The 16717-nt window shown below is 39.1% G+C and overlaps 1 protein-coding gene and 1 long non-coding RNA gene across 3 annotated transcripts; one reads left to right on the top strand and one right to left on the bottom strand.

Moving 5' to 3' along the window:
• Positions 1-1580: 1580 nt before the first annotated feature.
• On the bottom strand, positions 1581-7778 carry LOC137962431 (acetyl-coenzyme A synthetase, chloroplastic/glyoxysomal-like). The gene is made up of 18 exons (XM_068809284.1): positions 7453-7778; positions 6679-6822; positions 6438-6593; positions 6223-6345; positions 5914-6082; positions 5440-5522; positions 5087-5188; positions 4840-4928; positions 4655-4745; positions 4080-4193; positions 3903-3979; positions 3735-3813; positions 3508-3576; positions 3241-3416; positions 3034-3090; positions 2844-2934; positions 2580-2678; positions 1581-1910 (listed from the first exon to the last, which is right to left on the bottom strand). The coding sequence occupies exons 1-18, from the start codon at positions 7771-7773 to the stop codon at positions 1725-1727; spliced, it is 2226 nt and encodes a 741-aa protein (XP_068665385.1). The 5' UTR covers positions 7774-7778; the 3' UTR covers positions 1581-1724.
• A 5538-nt stretch (positions 7779-13316) lies between these two features.
• Positions 13317-15297, top strand: LOC137963764 (uncharacterized). Of its 2 annotated transcripts, none has more exons than XR_011115240.1 (3): positions 13317-13395; positions 14235-14918; positions 15018-15297. It is a non-coding gene; the product is annotated as an uncharacterized lncRNA (long non-coding RNA). The 2 variants fall into 2 exon arrangements; XR_011115241.1 differs by having other exon boundaries at positions 13359-13395; positions 14200-14918.
• Positions 15298-16717: the final 1420 nt, after the last annotated feature.

Genomic DNA, 16717 nt, shown 5'->3' with positions numbered 1-16717 from the left:
CTTAATGAACTTACGGAAGTTCCAAAGGATTGAATGGGATTTGATTAAGCGTCCATCTTTTTCCTTCCTTGTTTCCCAATTTTCTTCTTACTGGTGGTTTTTGATCTTTAATCAAAGATCAGTTATGACTTTTTTCAAGGGTCAGTCCACATTGTTTTTTTAGTGTTCTTATGTGTCATTTGAATGTACAACTGCTCTGCTTGATATAATAGTTATGGTTCAAGGCGTACTCTATAGTGGAAATTTTAAAGTGGACGTTTCAACCATGTTGTGTGGTTAGTGTTCTGCGAATATGTTCTTATCTGGGACGGACTCATTCATTAGTCTGACAGATTGTTCTTCTACAGTAAAGAGATCTAGTATAGTCTTATGTGATGTCTGTAAAATTGCCATTTGGTCCGTTGGTTCTACTTCTCGTACGCTTCCCTTTCCACCTTTATATTTTACTATTTCTATTTTTCAAGAGAAAATTGTGTGAGTAGTTCTTTTTTTGTTTTTCTTTTCTGCTTTGAGTGAATTTTGATTTTTGGATGCTTTCTTACATGCGTAATGAAGCAAAATTAGGGGTTGGTTTATTTCTTCGACGATGATACGATGACAAATTTGACTTGGTTTAATGCTAATCCAATGTAGCGTAAAGATTGGAGCGGGTTTTGACTGGGTCAAGTCTCTATCAATATTAAACATTGGCAGTAAATGTGTGAAACGGTCAAGCTAATAAAATATCATGTTAGTCGGCTAAGGAACAAGGTTTATAGTACTATTAGGATGTATCAGAACGATGCTAAGGAGCGTCTTCTAGACAGAAGAAGGGCGCAGGGATTTTGTTTTCATCGATTTTTTTTATCTTTTTACTTATTAAATTGACATCAAATGATGACATAGCAAATCAGTAGCTGCTCCAACTCGGTTGAGCTGGGTTGAAATGGAAATAATTACCTTTGCCAGGTCGGTTATAATATTACAAAAAAGTATTCAGATAAAGGATGTCAACATGGTTATATTCGCCTATCATATAAACGAGCCTTCGTTTACCCGCTCTCCTCGGGGGACTCGTGTGTGTCACGGGAAAAGAGAGCTCTGCAACTTAGGTAGACACGGGTCGGGTCGGGTCGGGTCGGGTTTATACTTAAATTAAATTTTAGACAACGAAACCTGAACCCCAAAGCCAAATCCGACCCCTGGCTAATCCCGGAAACTTATATCTGACTCATTTTCACCTTATTCTTGTAAACGTAATGTATCTCAACAAACCCGACCTAATGACTACCCCTACGGGTACGTTTGAATTCTTAGGAACTATAACCCAGTGTATGTAAAAACATACATTTGCATTAACTTTAAGAAATAAAAACAAATTTACCTAATTATATTAAAATAAAAATTAATAACTAAATTTCTTTTGATCTAAACTCCATTATAAATAACTAAAAATATGACTTCTTAGTTTTATCTCACCTTTTGTTATTTATAAATAATATTTGTATTTTTGGAGTAATACAAATACTATAGTTAATATTTTTCTCATCATATGTCAATCAAATCAACCATATATTTAAAAAAAATTATGTACATAAAAATAATAATAATAATTTTTTTTCAATAATTGTCTGTAAATGCACCAAGAGAGTAAAGGAAGGACAAGCCTTTCCATTACTCTTATTGAGAAGTTGATATTGACAACCAAAACTAAATTGACTACGCCGAAAATATGAGGAACCCTGCTAGCAATCGCTCAGTGCAATAAGCTGATCCACCACACCTGGATCGGCAAGTGTACTTGTATCTCCAAGCTGATCCAACTCCCTAGAAGCTATCTTTCTCAAAATCCTTCTCATGATTTTTCCGCTTCTTGTTTTAGGGAGCCCTGGTGCCCAATGAATTCGGTCTGGAGCAGCAAATGCACCAATCTGTAGCAGTAAAAGATGGTTAATTGCAAATGTGTAATGAGCCCATAACTCTGCACGCCGAACCACATATGATATGTGATAAAAGAGGGTGGAATTCTAGCTGAAGATCAAAATCTCTCTGAGTTGCATAATGTACACTTTAATGTCCGAGGTCACCTATATACCTTCTGACAGCTACATAAAAACCGTGGATTACCTTCTATATACAGTATTTCATAGATTGTTTCCTTAAAAAATGAAGCAAGTCTGCATAGTTTCTTATTTGAGAACAAGAGATTAAAGAGACTAATCAAAACGTGCATTTAAATAGTCCAGTAGCGAACCTAAGCTAGGAAATTTCAAGAGTATGGTACAACCAAATAAACAAGTTGCTTCTGTAATTACACCTCATAATATGTATTGCCGACTACAGAGTATGACGCAGGTTGGCAGACGCAGCTTACGACACTTCATTATGACAAATGAAATGCAAACTATGCTTGTACAGTCATGTTATTAGAAACTGTCTACAATCTACAGCGTGCAAGATGTATCCCTGTATTTCAACTTTCCTTTTCTAAGTAATGCATGCATGCATCCATGTACGGAGCTAGAGACTCTTGTAATACTTTGTTTTTGGGACTGTATGGTTATGAAGTTCAAGATTTAAGAGGCAAGAAAATGGTATACCTGTTTTCGAACCGTTAATATGAGACTTTTCCGAAGTTCTTCACTGTAAGGAACACCCTCCACCAAAGTCACAAAGGCATAAATACCCTGTCCCTTGACCTGGTAAGAAAAGTGGAGGTTCTTAACCCAAGAAATAAGAGTTTCTTACATAGCTATTCACATACTATGCTTATTAACATATTCAGACTTCAAATAAACCTAAATAGTCAATCAAATTGACAGACGATGAAACAAGCATTCAAGCTATAGTAACCTAGTTATTACCTCATGCTCAAAACCAACAACTGCCGCTTCTGCACATTGAGGGTGTGAAACGAGAGCAGATTCTACTTCAGCGGTGCCAATTCGATGTCCACTGCACATATCAAATAATTAGAGGAATTCAGCAAAACACTTTCCCTTTTATTGTACAGGCCTTTGGGTAAGACGAATTTACTTAGCACCAGAAAATCACCTGACATTTATAACATCATCGACCCTGCCAGTAAGCCAATAATAACCATCCTTATCCCTACAACAAAGATGAGCAAGATGTCCAAGTAAAGAAAAGGGGTAAAAAGATCAAAAAGGTAAAAAAGAAGGTACCGAGCAGATCAGGCAAGTCAGAAGTGGAATACAAAAGGCAGACAAAAGAAGAAAGTGCATTTAGTTAGATGGGTACCGGCTACAACCATCACCACTGAAGTAATACCCCGAGAATGGTTTAAAGTATGTAGTTTCGTATCTTTCATGATCACCATATAGCGTTCGGAATGCTCCAGGCCATGACTTTTTCACGCATAAATTTCCGCTGCATTCACCTTCAATCTCTATGCCTTTCTCATCAACTATAGCTGGCTGCATTGTGAACTTAAAACACATACTATTAACAAACCAAATGGCTAAGAGGTAACTAGTATCAGAAAATATTTAATTCATTGACACATGCCTGGATTCCAAAAAAGGGAAGAGTGGCAGAACCAGGCTTCTGTGGCCATGCACCTGGTAGAGGAGTAATCTGCAGAGAGCAGGGAAATTCAAATAACTTCAGCAACCACTTAAGAAATAGACATCCCTTGAACACTTAAACATAAAAACTGAAACCATAAACTATTGTGTCAAAAGAAATTGCCTTGAGTTTCATTTTAAGCATAACAAGAACCAGAGGAAGCTAACCATGAAGCCTCCTGTCTCAGTTTGCCACCAGGTATCAGAAATAGGACAGCTGGAATCTCCAACAACATTATAAAACCATCTGTAAAAGATAAGAAAATTGCTAAATATTGCTAGAATAATCAAATAGCCTAAACTGCACCAAGGATAATAGCCTAGGAGGCTAGGTACCTCCAAGCACTTGGATTTATAGGTTCTCCAACACTTCCAAGAACACGTAGTGATTTACGGGAGTAGCGAGTAACATACTGCATGAAAAAAAATATATATATAGAAAATGTGTATTTTGTGACTGTAACATGTTCCTAATGTATTAGTATTCCAGAGATTATTAAAATTGTTTCTTGCCTCATTGCTTTCTCGCATGAGGGAACGCACAAGGGTGGGAGCTGTATAGAATACTGTCACTTTGTATTTGTCAACAATGTCCCAGCAACGACCAGAGTCTGGATAGTTTGGGGCCTGCAGTGTGCTAGACTTATTAAAAAAATATAACTAGATAGAGAACCATGGCCAAAAAGCTCTGAAAATTGTGATGATGATCATTGCATATTAATAATGGAATCACTATCCTCTTAAGAGGAGTAACAATTCTCTTTAGATGAGCATAACCAAATAAAACACTGATCATTCGCATGATTGCATAGCCACAGGATCTTGGGTTTCAAACTCAATGGCAAAGAAACTACCAAATTCTTAAGATCATTGGCTCAAAACTCTCCAGTTAACTACCAATGGAGATGAACAAGTACTCGTTCGTTAAGTAAAAAGTAAATATCCTTATGGCCGAACTCAGTGTGAAATTTTTGTTCCGTTTACTGTTAAATTTGATGCATGCAATTATGGATGTAATATCTTGCTTCCAACCATTTTCAAATCACATGGCCACATTATTCTAAAATGACAAGGTTTGGTATCACTACCCCCTCAAAAACAACAATGCTAGCACCATTTAGCAGAGGACCATATGTAACATAACTGTGTCCAGTAATCCAACCACAATCAGCAGTGCACCTGAAAGTCAGAAAAGGATCATTGTACGGCTCTTTACAGCTATTAGAAGATGGTTTAACAGAAGATTAAACTACACCATGTGAGACCAGCATACCAGTATATATCAGATGGCTTGGAATCAAATGCATATTTAAAGGTCGTCGCTGTGTATATCATGTATCCACCTGTTGTATGCAGAACACCCTGTGAACGTGTACAAGGAGTGGACCCAAAATGAAATTAGTAGGCACCCATTAATAACAATTACCGTGTAGGTGGCATGTTATAGCATGATGGCAAACGGTTTCAGAGAGTTATAAAGAAACAAAAGAGGGAGAATGAGATATGAATCAAGGGGATACCTTTGGTTTTCCAGTGCTCCCACTAGTATACAAGAGAAAAAGAGGATCTTCTGCGTCAACCCACTCTACCTCACAGGTTGTTGGATATTTTGGAACAGTATCCTGGAAGAAAAACCCAGATTTTGAGAATTGAAGAAAACAATCACATAAAATTAGCTCTAGGAATCAAATCCTAATGTTTGATCGTACGAAAATCGCCACTAAGATCAAGGAGATTTCCCTTCTTCATAATTTGAAATTCTCATCTATTTCACAATCAGGAAGAACCTGAATTGTCGTTATTGAATTGCCCAGATTCCCCACAAAGGGATTACAACAGCTAAGGAAAAAGAAAAAAAAGTCAAATTTTCAACCTGCCACCAAACATCCCTTGACGCATGCCATTTTGTTGCTTCCCTCTTCATAACAAGCTCGTTTTCATAGGTCAAACACACTCCTGAACAAGGAAAAGTATAATCTGCTAAACATATCCTCCAAACACAAGAAAAAAGAAAAAGAAAGGACAAATAATAATTTCATTTACAACAAAAGTTACCAAAACATATTAATCAGTGCACATGAAACTATGAAAAACTTTGCTAGGTATGAGAAATTGATAAAATAGCATTAAAATCACAAGCTTATAAATAATGAAGGAAAGCATTCTCTATAAGAAAATTGTATTTTTTAATTGTTGTTTTGAAACAGATTGAGTAGGAAAATGAGGAGCTCAAATTGGCTTCTGCCCATCACAGGGAAATCAACCTAGTTCATCCTTCAAGGAGCAACAGGGTCAACACAAATATCAACAGCAAAATGTCCTTAGGTGAAAGTTATAGTTCACATACCTACAGAGATGCCTTCTTTAGATGATTGAACCAATGCAGCATCTACAATATCTTTGAGATGAATAACCTTAGGACCCCTTCTAACAGCATTGCAGGTTATAACTGCCTTTGGTTTGCAATCCATGATTCTTTGTGAAAGGGAATCAGCAGAGAACCCAGCAAATACAACCTAGAAGACCATTGAAATAAACCAAAATTTTCCGCCGCAAGACTGAATAAAAAATAGTAGTATACAAACACCAAGATATATATAAAAACTAGTAGTATGGAAACACCAACATAGACAAATATGGCTTTTTGAGCAATTACCGAGTGTACAGCACCAATGCGAGCACAGGCCAACATTGCAACAGGCAATTCCATCAGCATAGGTAAATAAATTATAACTGCATCTCCTTTTCCAATGCCAATATCTTTCAAGTAGTTAGAGAGCTGTTTCACCGGTGATATAAAAAATCAGACTTCGAATTTTAAATGCAATAAGTCTAAAATTTAAAGTTCATAAAAGATTCCCATTTAAGTACCTGGCAAACCTTGGCCAACAGCTCGGTGTAGGTTAAAGCCCCATCCTGTCCGAGGTCATTTCCTTCCCAGTAAAGTGCAATTTTGCCACCATTTCCAGCTTCTATATTTCTATCCAATACATTGTAGCATATGTTTGTGACACCACCCTTGAACCACTGTCAGGAACATATAGACATATCTGAGAACCCCTAAAATAGACCAATAGCGCATACAGAGGTTAAAAATGATAGAAAGTCTTACTTCAATTTTTACAGTGCCCTTATTCACATCTAGATTTTCTGTAACTACTTGTTCACCCCATTTCTTTTCCCAGTAAAACTCAGAAGCTATCTCTGACCAAAAACCCGCTGGATCCTCGATAGATCTTCTATACAGCTCCAGATACTGATAAAAGGACACTAAACAGTCAGTCAATTGCTATAACCAATAAAGTTATGAAAATTCGAATCCAAATTCGGTTTTGCTGGGAACAAGCTTCATGGATACGAAAGTCGACTTTTCGTAAAAATCAGATGCAAAGACACGTATTACCAAAACCAGATCAGAATAGACATAATGTCAGCTTTCTGGTAAATTTCGACCCGAGATCTACCAGAAGCAAACGTAAGTACGCTTACATAAACAAGTTAATTGAAACGTCGAAAGGAAAATAATCCCTCGTTGAAAAAAAAAAAAAAAACTCGCATATACAGGCAAGAATAAATCATTTCCTGAAAGATATCGATGAAGTTCAACGGAGATAAAAGATGAAACAGAATGGATATAATAAATTATAAGCTTCAGGTTGCAGAAAGTTGTTTTAAGAAACACCAACCGAGAAAGCGCAAAAGCAACTTATGATAGTATAAGTAGACAACACAAAAAACAGCAGACACTCTGCCTGAGAGTCATCTCCATCCTAAAAAGGAAATGTGAAAAGAGATAGCGCAGAAGCATACCGTTAACCATGTGTTGTACAAGGTAACAACCAAAACAAAATGGACAAAGTCACGACTCCTAGAAAATAGAAATCACCTTCTCAAGTGAAGGAACGATAGCATGTCTGGAGAAATCCTCGCTGGGGCAAACCAGATCGTTCTCCTCGGAGGAGAGTGCCTCTCCGAGAATGACCGCATTCAAAAGGTCAAACTTCCCAGCACCAGACGGGAGGACGGCCATTGAGTCGACGTGCCTGAGAGGATCCGACACGGTCAGATTCACCTGAGGAGCGTCGTCCGCCATCAGTCCCAGTCGCCAAGGAGAGAAATGCCGCCTCCGTGCACCAGAAGCGCGCAAAGTTGACACGCAGAATCCCACACCTCGGCTTAGATCGAAATTCGGGGACAGCAGGTTCATGTGAGGAGTTGATGTGGGTTGAATTTGGACTATCTGTGTTTGTTATTTGTTTATTTACTCGATTATTCACAGATAATTTTATATATTTGTAGCATGACCGTTGAAAAAGAAAGTGTGATAGCATTTACGGCCCGTCATTTGGATCTTGTCCCTTGCTTTGCTGACCTTGACTCACATTTAGAAAGTGACTCGTGAAACGATCAGGACTCCATTTGTGCAGGATCACTTCCACGTGTCATCTGACCAGATGGAACTTGCCATATTTTCAAATGTGGTCTGTTAGATTAGGTAATTCTACATATAGATTTGAATTGGACCCATTATGTCTGGGTCCTATTAAATAAAGTTGGATTAGAATTCGAATTCACAGACAAAGCGGAGCTCGTTAAAGGCTCATAATAAGTTATTTGGATCGTACAGATCTGGGCTGGTTTTGGGCTTAATGACAGGCTACTTGAGCTATGTGGATCTGGGCTGGTTTAAATGGAGATTGTGGACATTTTTATTACTCTTGATACAATGGCAAACCACTAGGAGTGCTAACTTTGTAGTGGAAGGAAGCCTCGTTGGTATCTCCAATTATTGTCTTTTTCTTTTTAGCTTGTTTTGTAGGTTGTTCTCGATACCTGCTTGTCATGTTACGACTAGGGGTGGGCACGGTCGGGTCAAGAACGAGTTTCCTAAAACCTGAACTTGACTCGAACCCTGAAAAACCCGAACAAGGTTAGGAAACCAACCCCGTCGCCGCTCTGCCTTGCCCCATTCACCGGGACCATAAGATAAAAAGGCTCATTAAAACACTTATAAACCTATAAAAATTATAAAAAATTTAATTTTCCATAAATACCCTTAGAACTTATAAAGTTGTATTACTACATCATTAAATTATATGTCATTCCTATATTTTCTAAAGGCATTACGGGTATAAAACCTTGCAGCTCAGGTTTGGGGAAACCTGTGCACGACCTGAAACTCAACAGGGTCCCCCACCCTTCTCACTGACCCATGGGATGAAATGTAAAATCCATCCACGTGTTCTTGGTTCGAGTCGGATAGGGTAATGTTCCCCATGAAACCTGACCCAATGCCACCCATAATAATGTACTTTCTTATCTTGAGAGTGCATCCTTAATTATTTTTTTTCTCCTTAGTCAAGTGGTGTATTTGTAATTCATGTGTTTGAACAGAAAATTTAGTTGTATGAAAATATGAGTTCCCATGTAATTCAGTGTTCCTATGACCATTTTGTCTACCTTGCTATCATGTGGGATGATGGCGACTCATTGGGACCCAAAGAAGTGCATGACTACGTAAATAGAGTAATGTACAAGAGGAGAAACAGGTTTAATCCTCTTTGGAATGCAATTGTTCTTGGTGGAGTGACTCTTTAGTTTAAGATTCCTTGTAACTTTTTGTTGTCATGAACATGTCAGTAAGTAATAAGTTCAAGTCATAAGTGTGCTGGGAATTTAATTTCCAGGTTAACATGATTGGTGTGCATTATGACGACAACCATGTTGCAACTGGATTTGGAAATCACCTTACCCGGCCAATCCTTCGAAACGAATGGCATGAGGACATGAACTTTGAGGAGGCTGTTAAAGCTGATTGAGAAGGGCGTGCTAAATCATATATACTGGGATAGAAGACGTCGTTTTTATTAAAATTTGTAAAAATCGAAAAACGATTGTGGGAAACGTTCAGGAAGGAGGGGAAGGGCCCCCACCTTCCCCTTCCCCCTTCCCCCTTTATTCTGCTAGCAGGGGAAGGGCCCCCACCTTCCACTCCAGTGTGTAGAAATCAATACGGCAGAGGGGAAGGGTGGAAAGTCTCCCCCTGCTCTCCATTGACCGAGGAAAAGGAGGATTGGCAGCGATCCCATTCATACTGAGTAGGGGAGGAGGTCCTCTCCCCTCCCCCCCACCTCCTTTTCTTGGGGAGGGCAGGTACTCCCTACTATAACCAAGAGAAGGAGGAAGGGAAGCTGTCAGGGAGACTTCCTCGTCACCTGTCTGGCTCTGTCAAGTGGGGAATTTCCTCCACACAATAGCGATCAGTTGACGAGCGGGCTCACCAGTTCTTCAGTTAAACAGGAAAATCTGGCCAATGAGTTAGGTTTTATAGGTCTGTAACCTGTAGGAGATTGGGTCTGATTAAACCTCGTTCAACTGACCCATCATTGAGTTTATGAAAGAACCTTGGAATTCATGTTGAACTGAAGGGATGATTATTATATATAATTGATTTTGCTCTTACTTCAAGTTTTTCTTTGTTTGAAGCCCTGGTGGTAGTAAAAACATGTGATATGCAGGTTATGTGGTTGATAACTCTATGTTTCTCTTATCCATCGTCTCTCTGAAACAGCAGAGATGAAAACAAAATAAGGGAGGGAGGAGGGGGGCTTCCCCTTACTACCACTATTTTGCAGAAAGGTGCAAAAGGGTGGGGTCTTTCCCCCTCACTCGTCAGAGATTGACAATGAGGGAGGGGGAAGGTCGCCCTACCTTTCCATCTTTGCCATGTCAGGGAGGGTTATGCCAGGTTACAGGGCAGCAGAGGCAGGTGGGGTGGACTCAATCAACCCTATCAAAGGTCAATGAAGGTACAGGGTGACAGGTCTCCTTGGTAAGTTTTACAATAGTGAAATTCTTAAACTGCCATATACCAACTCAGCCAAAGTCCTTACTTAGATTACACAACTTAACAGTATCCGTTTGTCACTGCATTATATACTGTAGTAGGGCCTATTATCTTGATATTTAGTGTTCTTTTGGTCATGCAGGTCGCTAAGATAATAGAAGAAGGTACTACTATTGGTCAGCCTTACTCTTTGAAGACATTTTGGGGTTTTTCAGCTTTCAAGAATCCAATTGAGGGTGCAGTAGGATCGTGGTAGTATCTTTATATATTCAACCGCATGGAATCAGATAGTCTTAAAAAAAAAAAAGATTTAGCGTGCGATTTCATGTAGCCTGTAAGGGAAGATTAGAAAAGTATCTTCATCAATTTTAAAATACATCTGGATCTGATATTAATTCATGTATACTAATTTAATATCCACCACAGGAATTCATGTATCCTGGGGTTAACTTTCACTGGTAAAATACAGACGATTAACTCTAAATGGAGACAGCCATGGTTTTTGTTCGAAATTATGATTATGCCTCGAGCTCAGGACGAAGAAAGACTACCGAACATTATGGAAATTATAAATACAGAGGCATCTGCTTGGATGTTTTTCTTCTCATAATCTGTAACCCAAACGGCCGACAACGAGAGCTGGAAGAATAATGGAGGTGTGCATGGTGGATGGTCTCAAAGAATTGAGAGAAACCTAACCACTCACCCCATAAATTTGAACCAGAAGAAAACGAAGCGTTTGGAGTTCAAATTACTCTACACAAATGTGGCTTCCATGTCGTTTATGGTTGTCTCTTCGCTTTCAAATTTTCATCGAGTCTAGAAGATTAGACCAATTTAAGAAAAATTATGAAAACTTTGGCAGGCCACCTACCCACCTATCTTGTCTATATTCCAAATACATCTAAAACCCTTAATCTCATCCATCACATCCTACCAAAAGCACCAACGATGAAAATTATATTTCCTCCTAAAATGATAAATCAGGCTTCTGTTTAGTGCCTAATCCACTCTGCTTTAAAGAATTAAGAGATTGAGAATAATCAGTACACGCACTAAAAAAAGAGATCACTTTCCTTGATGATTTCTTCTTTTTGCTCTAGGATTCTCTCAGGAAATCTGAAAATGATAACCGATTGAGATGTCTGCAACAGCCGTCGGGACGTCAATAGCCATAGCAAACAGCCGTCGGGATGTCAAGTGATATGGATATATTTTTATAATGCTATCTAAGATGAAGCTTCATTGTCAGTTTATCTTCTTCAAGTGGGCGGTCCTTAAGCTGACAAGTGGGTCGGAGAGAAATGCAAGAAGATAACGACGACGACGACGAAGACACTTGTTATCCCTAGAATGGAATGGTAGGTGAAATCAAACAACAAAATATGAGAAAATTTTGCTGAATTATTAGCTGCTGACAGTTCCGTAGATATCTTGGCTTACTGGAGTTTTAGAACTCAGAAGAAGACGAACATTTTGCAGTTGAGGATCATCGGCTTGTCCGCACAGAGTATAAAAATTTAGCTTCACCCCAGTAATTCGAAAACCGAAACAGAATTCTTTCTCCATTGTCGTTTGAACGACAAGGTTCTTATCCAACCCAACAGGAAGGCTTGCAGCAATTCTTTAACAGCTCATTTCCGGAAGCGGCTCTGCTTTTGAAATAAAAACGAAACGAGCATCCTTTACTGCTAAAGATTAAACCACTCTAATATCCAGTTGGATGATAACGATTTCATGATAATGGCAGCGAAGGAAGAGGATGGCAGATGTGACGTCCTGCCCAACGAGTTTGATGAATCAAGCTGAGCATGTCGACATTTCCCACTAACCAGGTCCTACTTCCATGGAGTAACGAGTAAGATTACTACTTGTGTGCAATTTACCAACAAGGTTTTCAAAATAATATCTTCAGGATCGAGCCACGTGGAAAGAGGGCCCACTAGTAATAATGTTTGTTACCTTTGATGTGCAGATTAAAAGCTTCGTTTATTTGGTCTTATTCAACACGGCTCAATTATTAAACATATTTTAACCCGGGTCTATTATTGAAAGGAGACAAATATTTCAAGTGACTTGTTCATTTGATTTCACATCATTTGTCACGTTTGCCTCGTAGAATAATTTTTTTTTATCAAATAAGGGTTAAATCCACCGAATTTAGCATTATAAGTTACATTTGATCCTTTATAATTATGTGACAAGGGAGAATGAGACCTTTTTTTTGTAAATAAATCTTATTCGGCTAACCTTCCTCTTGAAAACAAAAAGAACCAACAGCCGAAGCTGCGAGCTGCCAGACCTCCTTTTTAACTTTTGTGAAGCCAGCACCGCCCCGTTCCACACGCCAAAAGCCGAACACCTTTTCCTTATCCTCTGCGCTAAATTAGTCAAGGCCTCGTCGCTTCGTGCCGCTTTTCAGCTGGACCTCACGATCCCTGTTTTCACACTCACACGTATCAAAGCGGCTGATCAATCTTTCCGAGTTGTCCGCGTTGCCGTGCAATAGACCCGGCATGAAAACCCGATCCCCAGGACTGAACCCGAGCCTTTTCGGGTTGTCACTTGTCCGAGCTGATGCACGGAGCCGGCATGTTACCCATTACAACCTCCGCGGATGTAATTGTTCAATTAAATGCGCGAATGCGTTCGGATTCATGTTCGAGCTCAATGAAAGCTTCTGAAATGACGACAATGTCCCGGATCGTTCCAGAGAGTTGCCAAGGGATGCTGTTACAAGCAGGACAGATTCGTCACGTCCTCATTGCTTTCAATTCCGCCAAATTTTGATAAATTTTGGGCGCCAAGGGGAGGTGGGTATGGTGGGGCCCATGGTTTGGTAAAGGCAGAGGAACAGAATCACGGGAACTCCTGCCCTTCCTGCCCTTTCTGCCCTTCCTGCGCTTTCTTTACTCTATAAATGCAAGTGCCGTCGAGAGAAATGCAGTTTGCCGCATTGGCTACTGAAAGCCGGGTGCGAAGGTTAGTGCCCGGCCTTTCTTCTTCGTTCTTTGATTTTTTTCTCCTCATTTTGTATATTTTCTTTTTACATATGTAAATTCATTTTGTTTATGCTGTTATGCGATCCGAGGGGCGAAACCCTAAGTTTTTATATGTTATTTTGTTTATTTTATTTTATTTATTGCGAGCATTAGAGACTATGTTCGTTGCATATTCTATTTTCTATTTTATTATCCTTTATATTGTAGTTAGTTTACTGCATCGTCTACACTGGAGCTCGATTGTGTTGTTGCAGCTGGTTCTTGTCAGCGTTTCACGAGTTCTAGTTATTATTCGTCTCCCGGGGGTGTTTTATCTGCGTTTGTAGTTCGTTTTTATAGTTCCTTTTGTTATTTATTTTACCGATTACTAGGTAATTGTGGTCTCTCAGAATCTACAAGACGATACATCATTTGCCCTTGTTTTCTTATTTTGTTCAATATTTTTTTTATAAAATTTCTCTTTTTGATTATTTTTAAAATTTTAAGCCGAGTATTTTCTCATTTTGGGCAACAAGATCGCGATCTTTTGCGCGGGAACTTTTTATTTCTTGTCCATGATTATACTGCTGAGAACGCAAAATCTAACCTGGCTGGATCTGACGAGTTATGGAATGAAATGGTCGGTTCTTATTTCTTACCTCGTTTAAATTTCTCCAAAAAACCTTTGCCAGCGTGAATTTCTTTACGCTCCTTGTGTCTCGTATCCTTGAACGCTTGCTGCCTTGCATTGTTTCTGTTGATGCTCTATCGATTGTTTACTTGGCTTCTTTTTTATTTTTTGTAGGTTCTTCTTTGACATTTCTTCCTGTTTTCCTCTAGAAACACTAAAATGGCGTCCTCTTTCTCTGATGAAAGTAAAGAGCACTGCAAGAGCGTGCCGGGCCGAAGCTTCAGGCGTACTTGTTCTACCAACTCCAGCGACGCTTATGGTGGTCAATCGACCAAATCCTGTGTCTGCGCTCCCACTACGCATCCTGGATCTTTCAAATGCAGGCTTCACAGGGTAAACTCTCACAGCCATTCATCTCCACCGGCCCAGCAGCCCCCTGTCTCGGCATCATCCGCAAGGACTGTAGAGGCACAATAGAGATTAAAATTTCAATACTATATTTGGCAGTAAAAGATAGAGATATTATATGTGACTCTCTATCATGTATATCTTTGTTCCTGCCGACCCATCCTTTTCTTTGTTTCTCCTTTTTGGCCGTCGAGTATTGGGTTTGTTTTGAATGTAGCCGGAATACCGGATGGTTTGGGTTGGCCTGTGTAAATGAATGTAAGGGTGCGTGCTATTTTTGTGAGATCACTATAGCATTCCGCAAGGGGGAATGATCTTATTCAAAAGAATATGCTTGGGGAGTGTAGTTGAACCAAACATGGCACGACATGACGATGCCTTTCCGTAGTTCATTTTCAGCATGCAAAGCACATTCTTAAACATTGCAGTGTCTGTTAAGGATTTCTCAAGGCTTGTTATGACGATGATTAGAGTTTCAATCTGGGGTGGGTCTTTCGTCTCCGTTCTATCACTTCCAGTATATTCTCATCAATGACGCGAGCACATTCAAGTATTTAACTTACCGTTCGTCACTTTTGTTTCAGGTGCAATTATTCTCCGACACGCCTATTCACGATGCTTTGCTGTTCTCCTGTATGTGCAGGTCCATTTCTTGTACTCTCCATTATGCGTAACGCTTACAAGAATGGATCAATAATTGCTTTAATCAACATGTTCATTGTATGTGAGTGTCAAAATTCATTCTGTTTGTCCCAAGCTCATTTGTATTGATATTTTTGTGCAAACCTAAAAGCAGAACCATGTAATACCATGCTCTATTTTATGTAATTGTGATAATTGGGATTGTAGTATTTAGAGGTGCCAGCAGCTGTTCATTTCCGCTTAAATGCTTGTATGGTCTGTTGAAGAAATCAACATACAGCAATTGTAATGTTTGCTTTGGTGCATAAAAGACTGAAATCATGTTCCAATAGGTGCATATGAGATTTTAGTAGTTGGTTGTTGTGTTCTATCCTTTCCATACTGCTTTTTATTTTCTGAACTTGGTCCCTTTCTAGGATAATTCATTGCTCAAAGTTATGGTCACCACATATCGAATCACCTTGTTCAATATCTCATGGATTGATATTCATTCATTGGAGAAGCTTTTTTTTTTTTTTTTTCTGTTTTCTTGGCAAGAATTCATGGAAAAAGATTGGGAAGCACACTGAAGAGAACTATTGGAGAATGACAAAATCTACTACAAAAGGTTGTAAGTTTTTTAGATCCTTATAAACTAGTCATCCTGGTGGGAAGAATTTGCAAGGAGGGGATAGTAGTAGATTTATTCAGGTTTTTAACTGGGATATGAAGACCAGCAACTATGGAACATTGCCCGCAGTGTTGGAAGTTCAAAATTTGCACTATCTTAGTAAGGCAAAGTGGATGTTGTAACGACAGTCAATTTACTCTAGAGATCTGTATGCAAACTGGTGCGGCATGAACTCCTCATGTATTGCTATCCTTGAAGAATGATAGAATAGGTGGTCTTTCTATCCTTGATTTCCCAGCCTAAGAAATGGATGTTGCAGGATCTACCGTTAAAAAAAGAATATTTTTTAGATCGATGGCAATGTATGCCTTTGTAGGAATAAAACCTGTCACATGCATAGAATAGTTTCTATCTTTCTGAAGTTCAAAACAATAATTTCCTTGAATTTGGAAATATTAGACCCATTTGAGGCCTTGCTCTGGCTAGAAGACTTGTGTTTATGTCAGTTTGACAGGCAAGAAATAGGGTGGAGTGAAATGATGTGGAGGTGTTCTGACGACCCATTGGTATCTAGGATTGCTTCTTTTTAAAATATATACTTCTTGGATGACCCATTGGCTTGGCTGATAATAGGGGAACAATCTTTTGTTGGAGGTGCTGAAGTCACCCTTTTATCGGGAGACACTATTCATACTCTTTGAGGAAAAAGCACAAATATGTAAATGGAAGAACAGTAAAGAGTTTCGGAGGTTCTAATTTATCTATGATATGCTGGACAATCTGGACCTGAAACCCAATTTGTTAACGGGATCAGGCGTGAAATTTTATGATTGTGCTGAATCAAGAGGTTACATAAGCTCATCACCAACTCCAATCCATTACTCAAGATTACTTGGATGGTTTTATGATTAAGGGTGCTTTTGGTATTGCTGCTCTATATGGACATTTCTTGTGGCGGCCTAGCTGAAACAGGCATCTGTGGATTGGACCGTAGTGGTGGGCAATCTCTATATGGACATTGTCGTTGTTGCT

The sequence above is a fragment of the Aristolochia californica genome, unplaced genomic scaffold (assembly GCF_029961685.1).
Source record: "Aristolochia californica isolate CCGP_79_NKW_82.1479 unplaced genomic scaffold, dmAriCali1.0.hap1 SCAF_4, whole genome shotgun sequence".
Lineage (NCBI taxonomy): Eukaryota > Viridiplantae > Streptophyta > Magnoliopsida > Piperales > Aristolochiaceae > Aristolochia > Aristolochia californica.
This window is presented reverse-complemented; position numbering and strand designations above follow the sequence as displayed.

Bases quoted from the DNA above. Each gene is read 5' to 3' on its own strand.
- LOC137962431 (XM_068809284.1), bottom strand. From the start codon at position 7,773: ATGAACCTGCTGTCCCCGAATTTCGATCTAAGCCGAGGTGTGGGATTC. The intron at 6,346-6,437 runs GTACTTAAATGG...CCGGTGAAACAG, and splicing joins TGTTGGCCAAGGTTTGCCAG to CTCTCTAACTACTTGAAAGA. The intron at 3,814-3,902 runs GTACCTAGCCTC...TATCTTTTACAG, and splicing joins ATAAATCCAAGTGCTTGGAG to ATGGTTTTATAATGTTGTTG.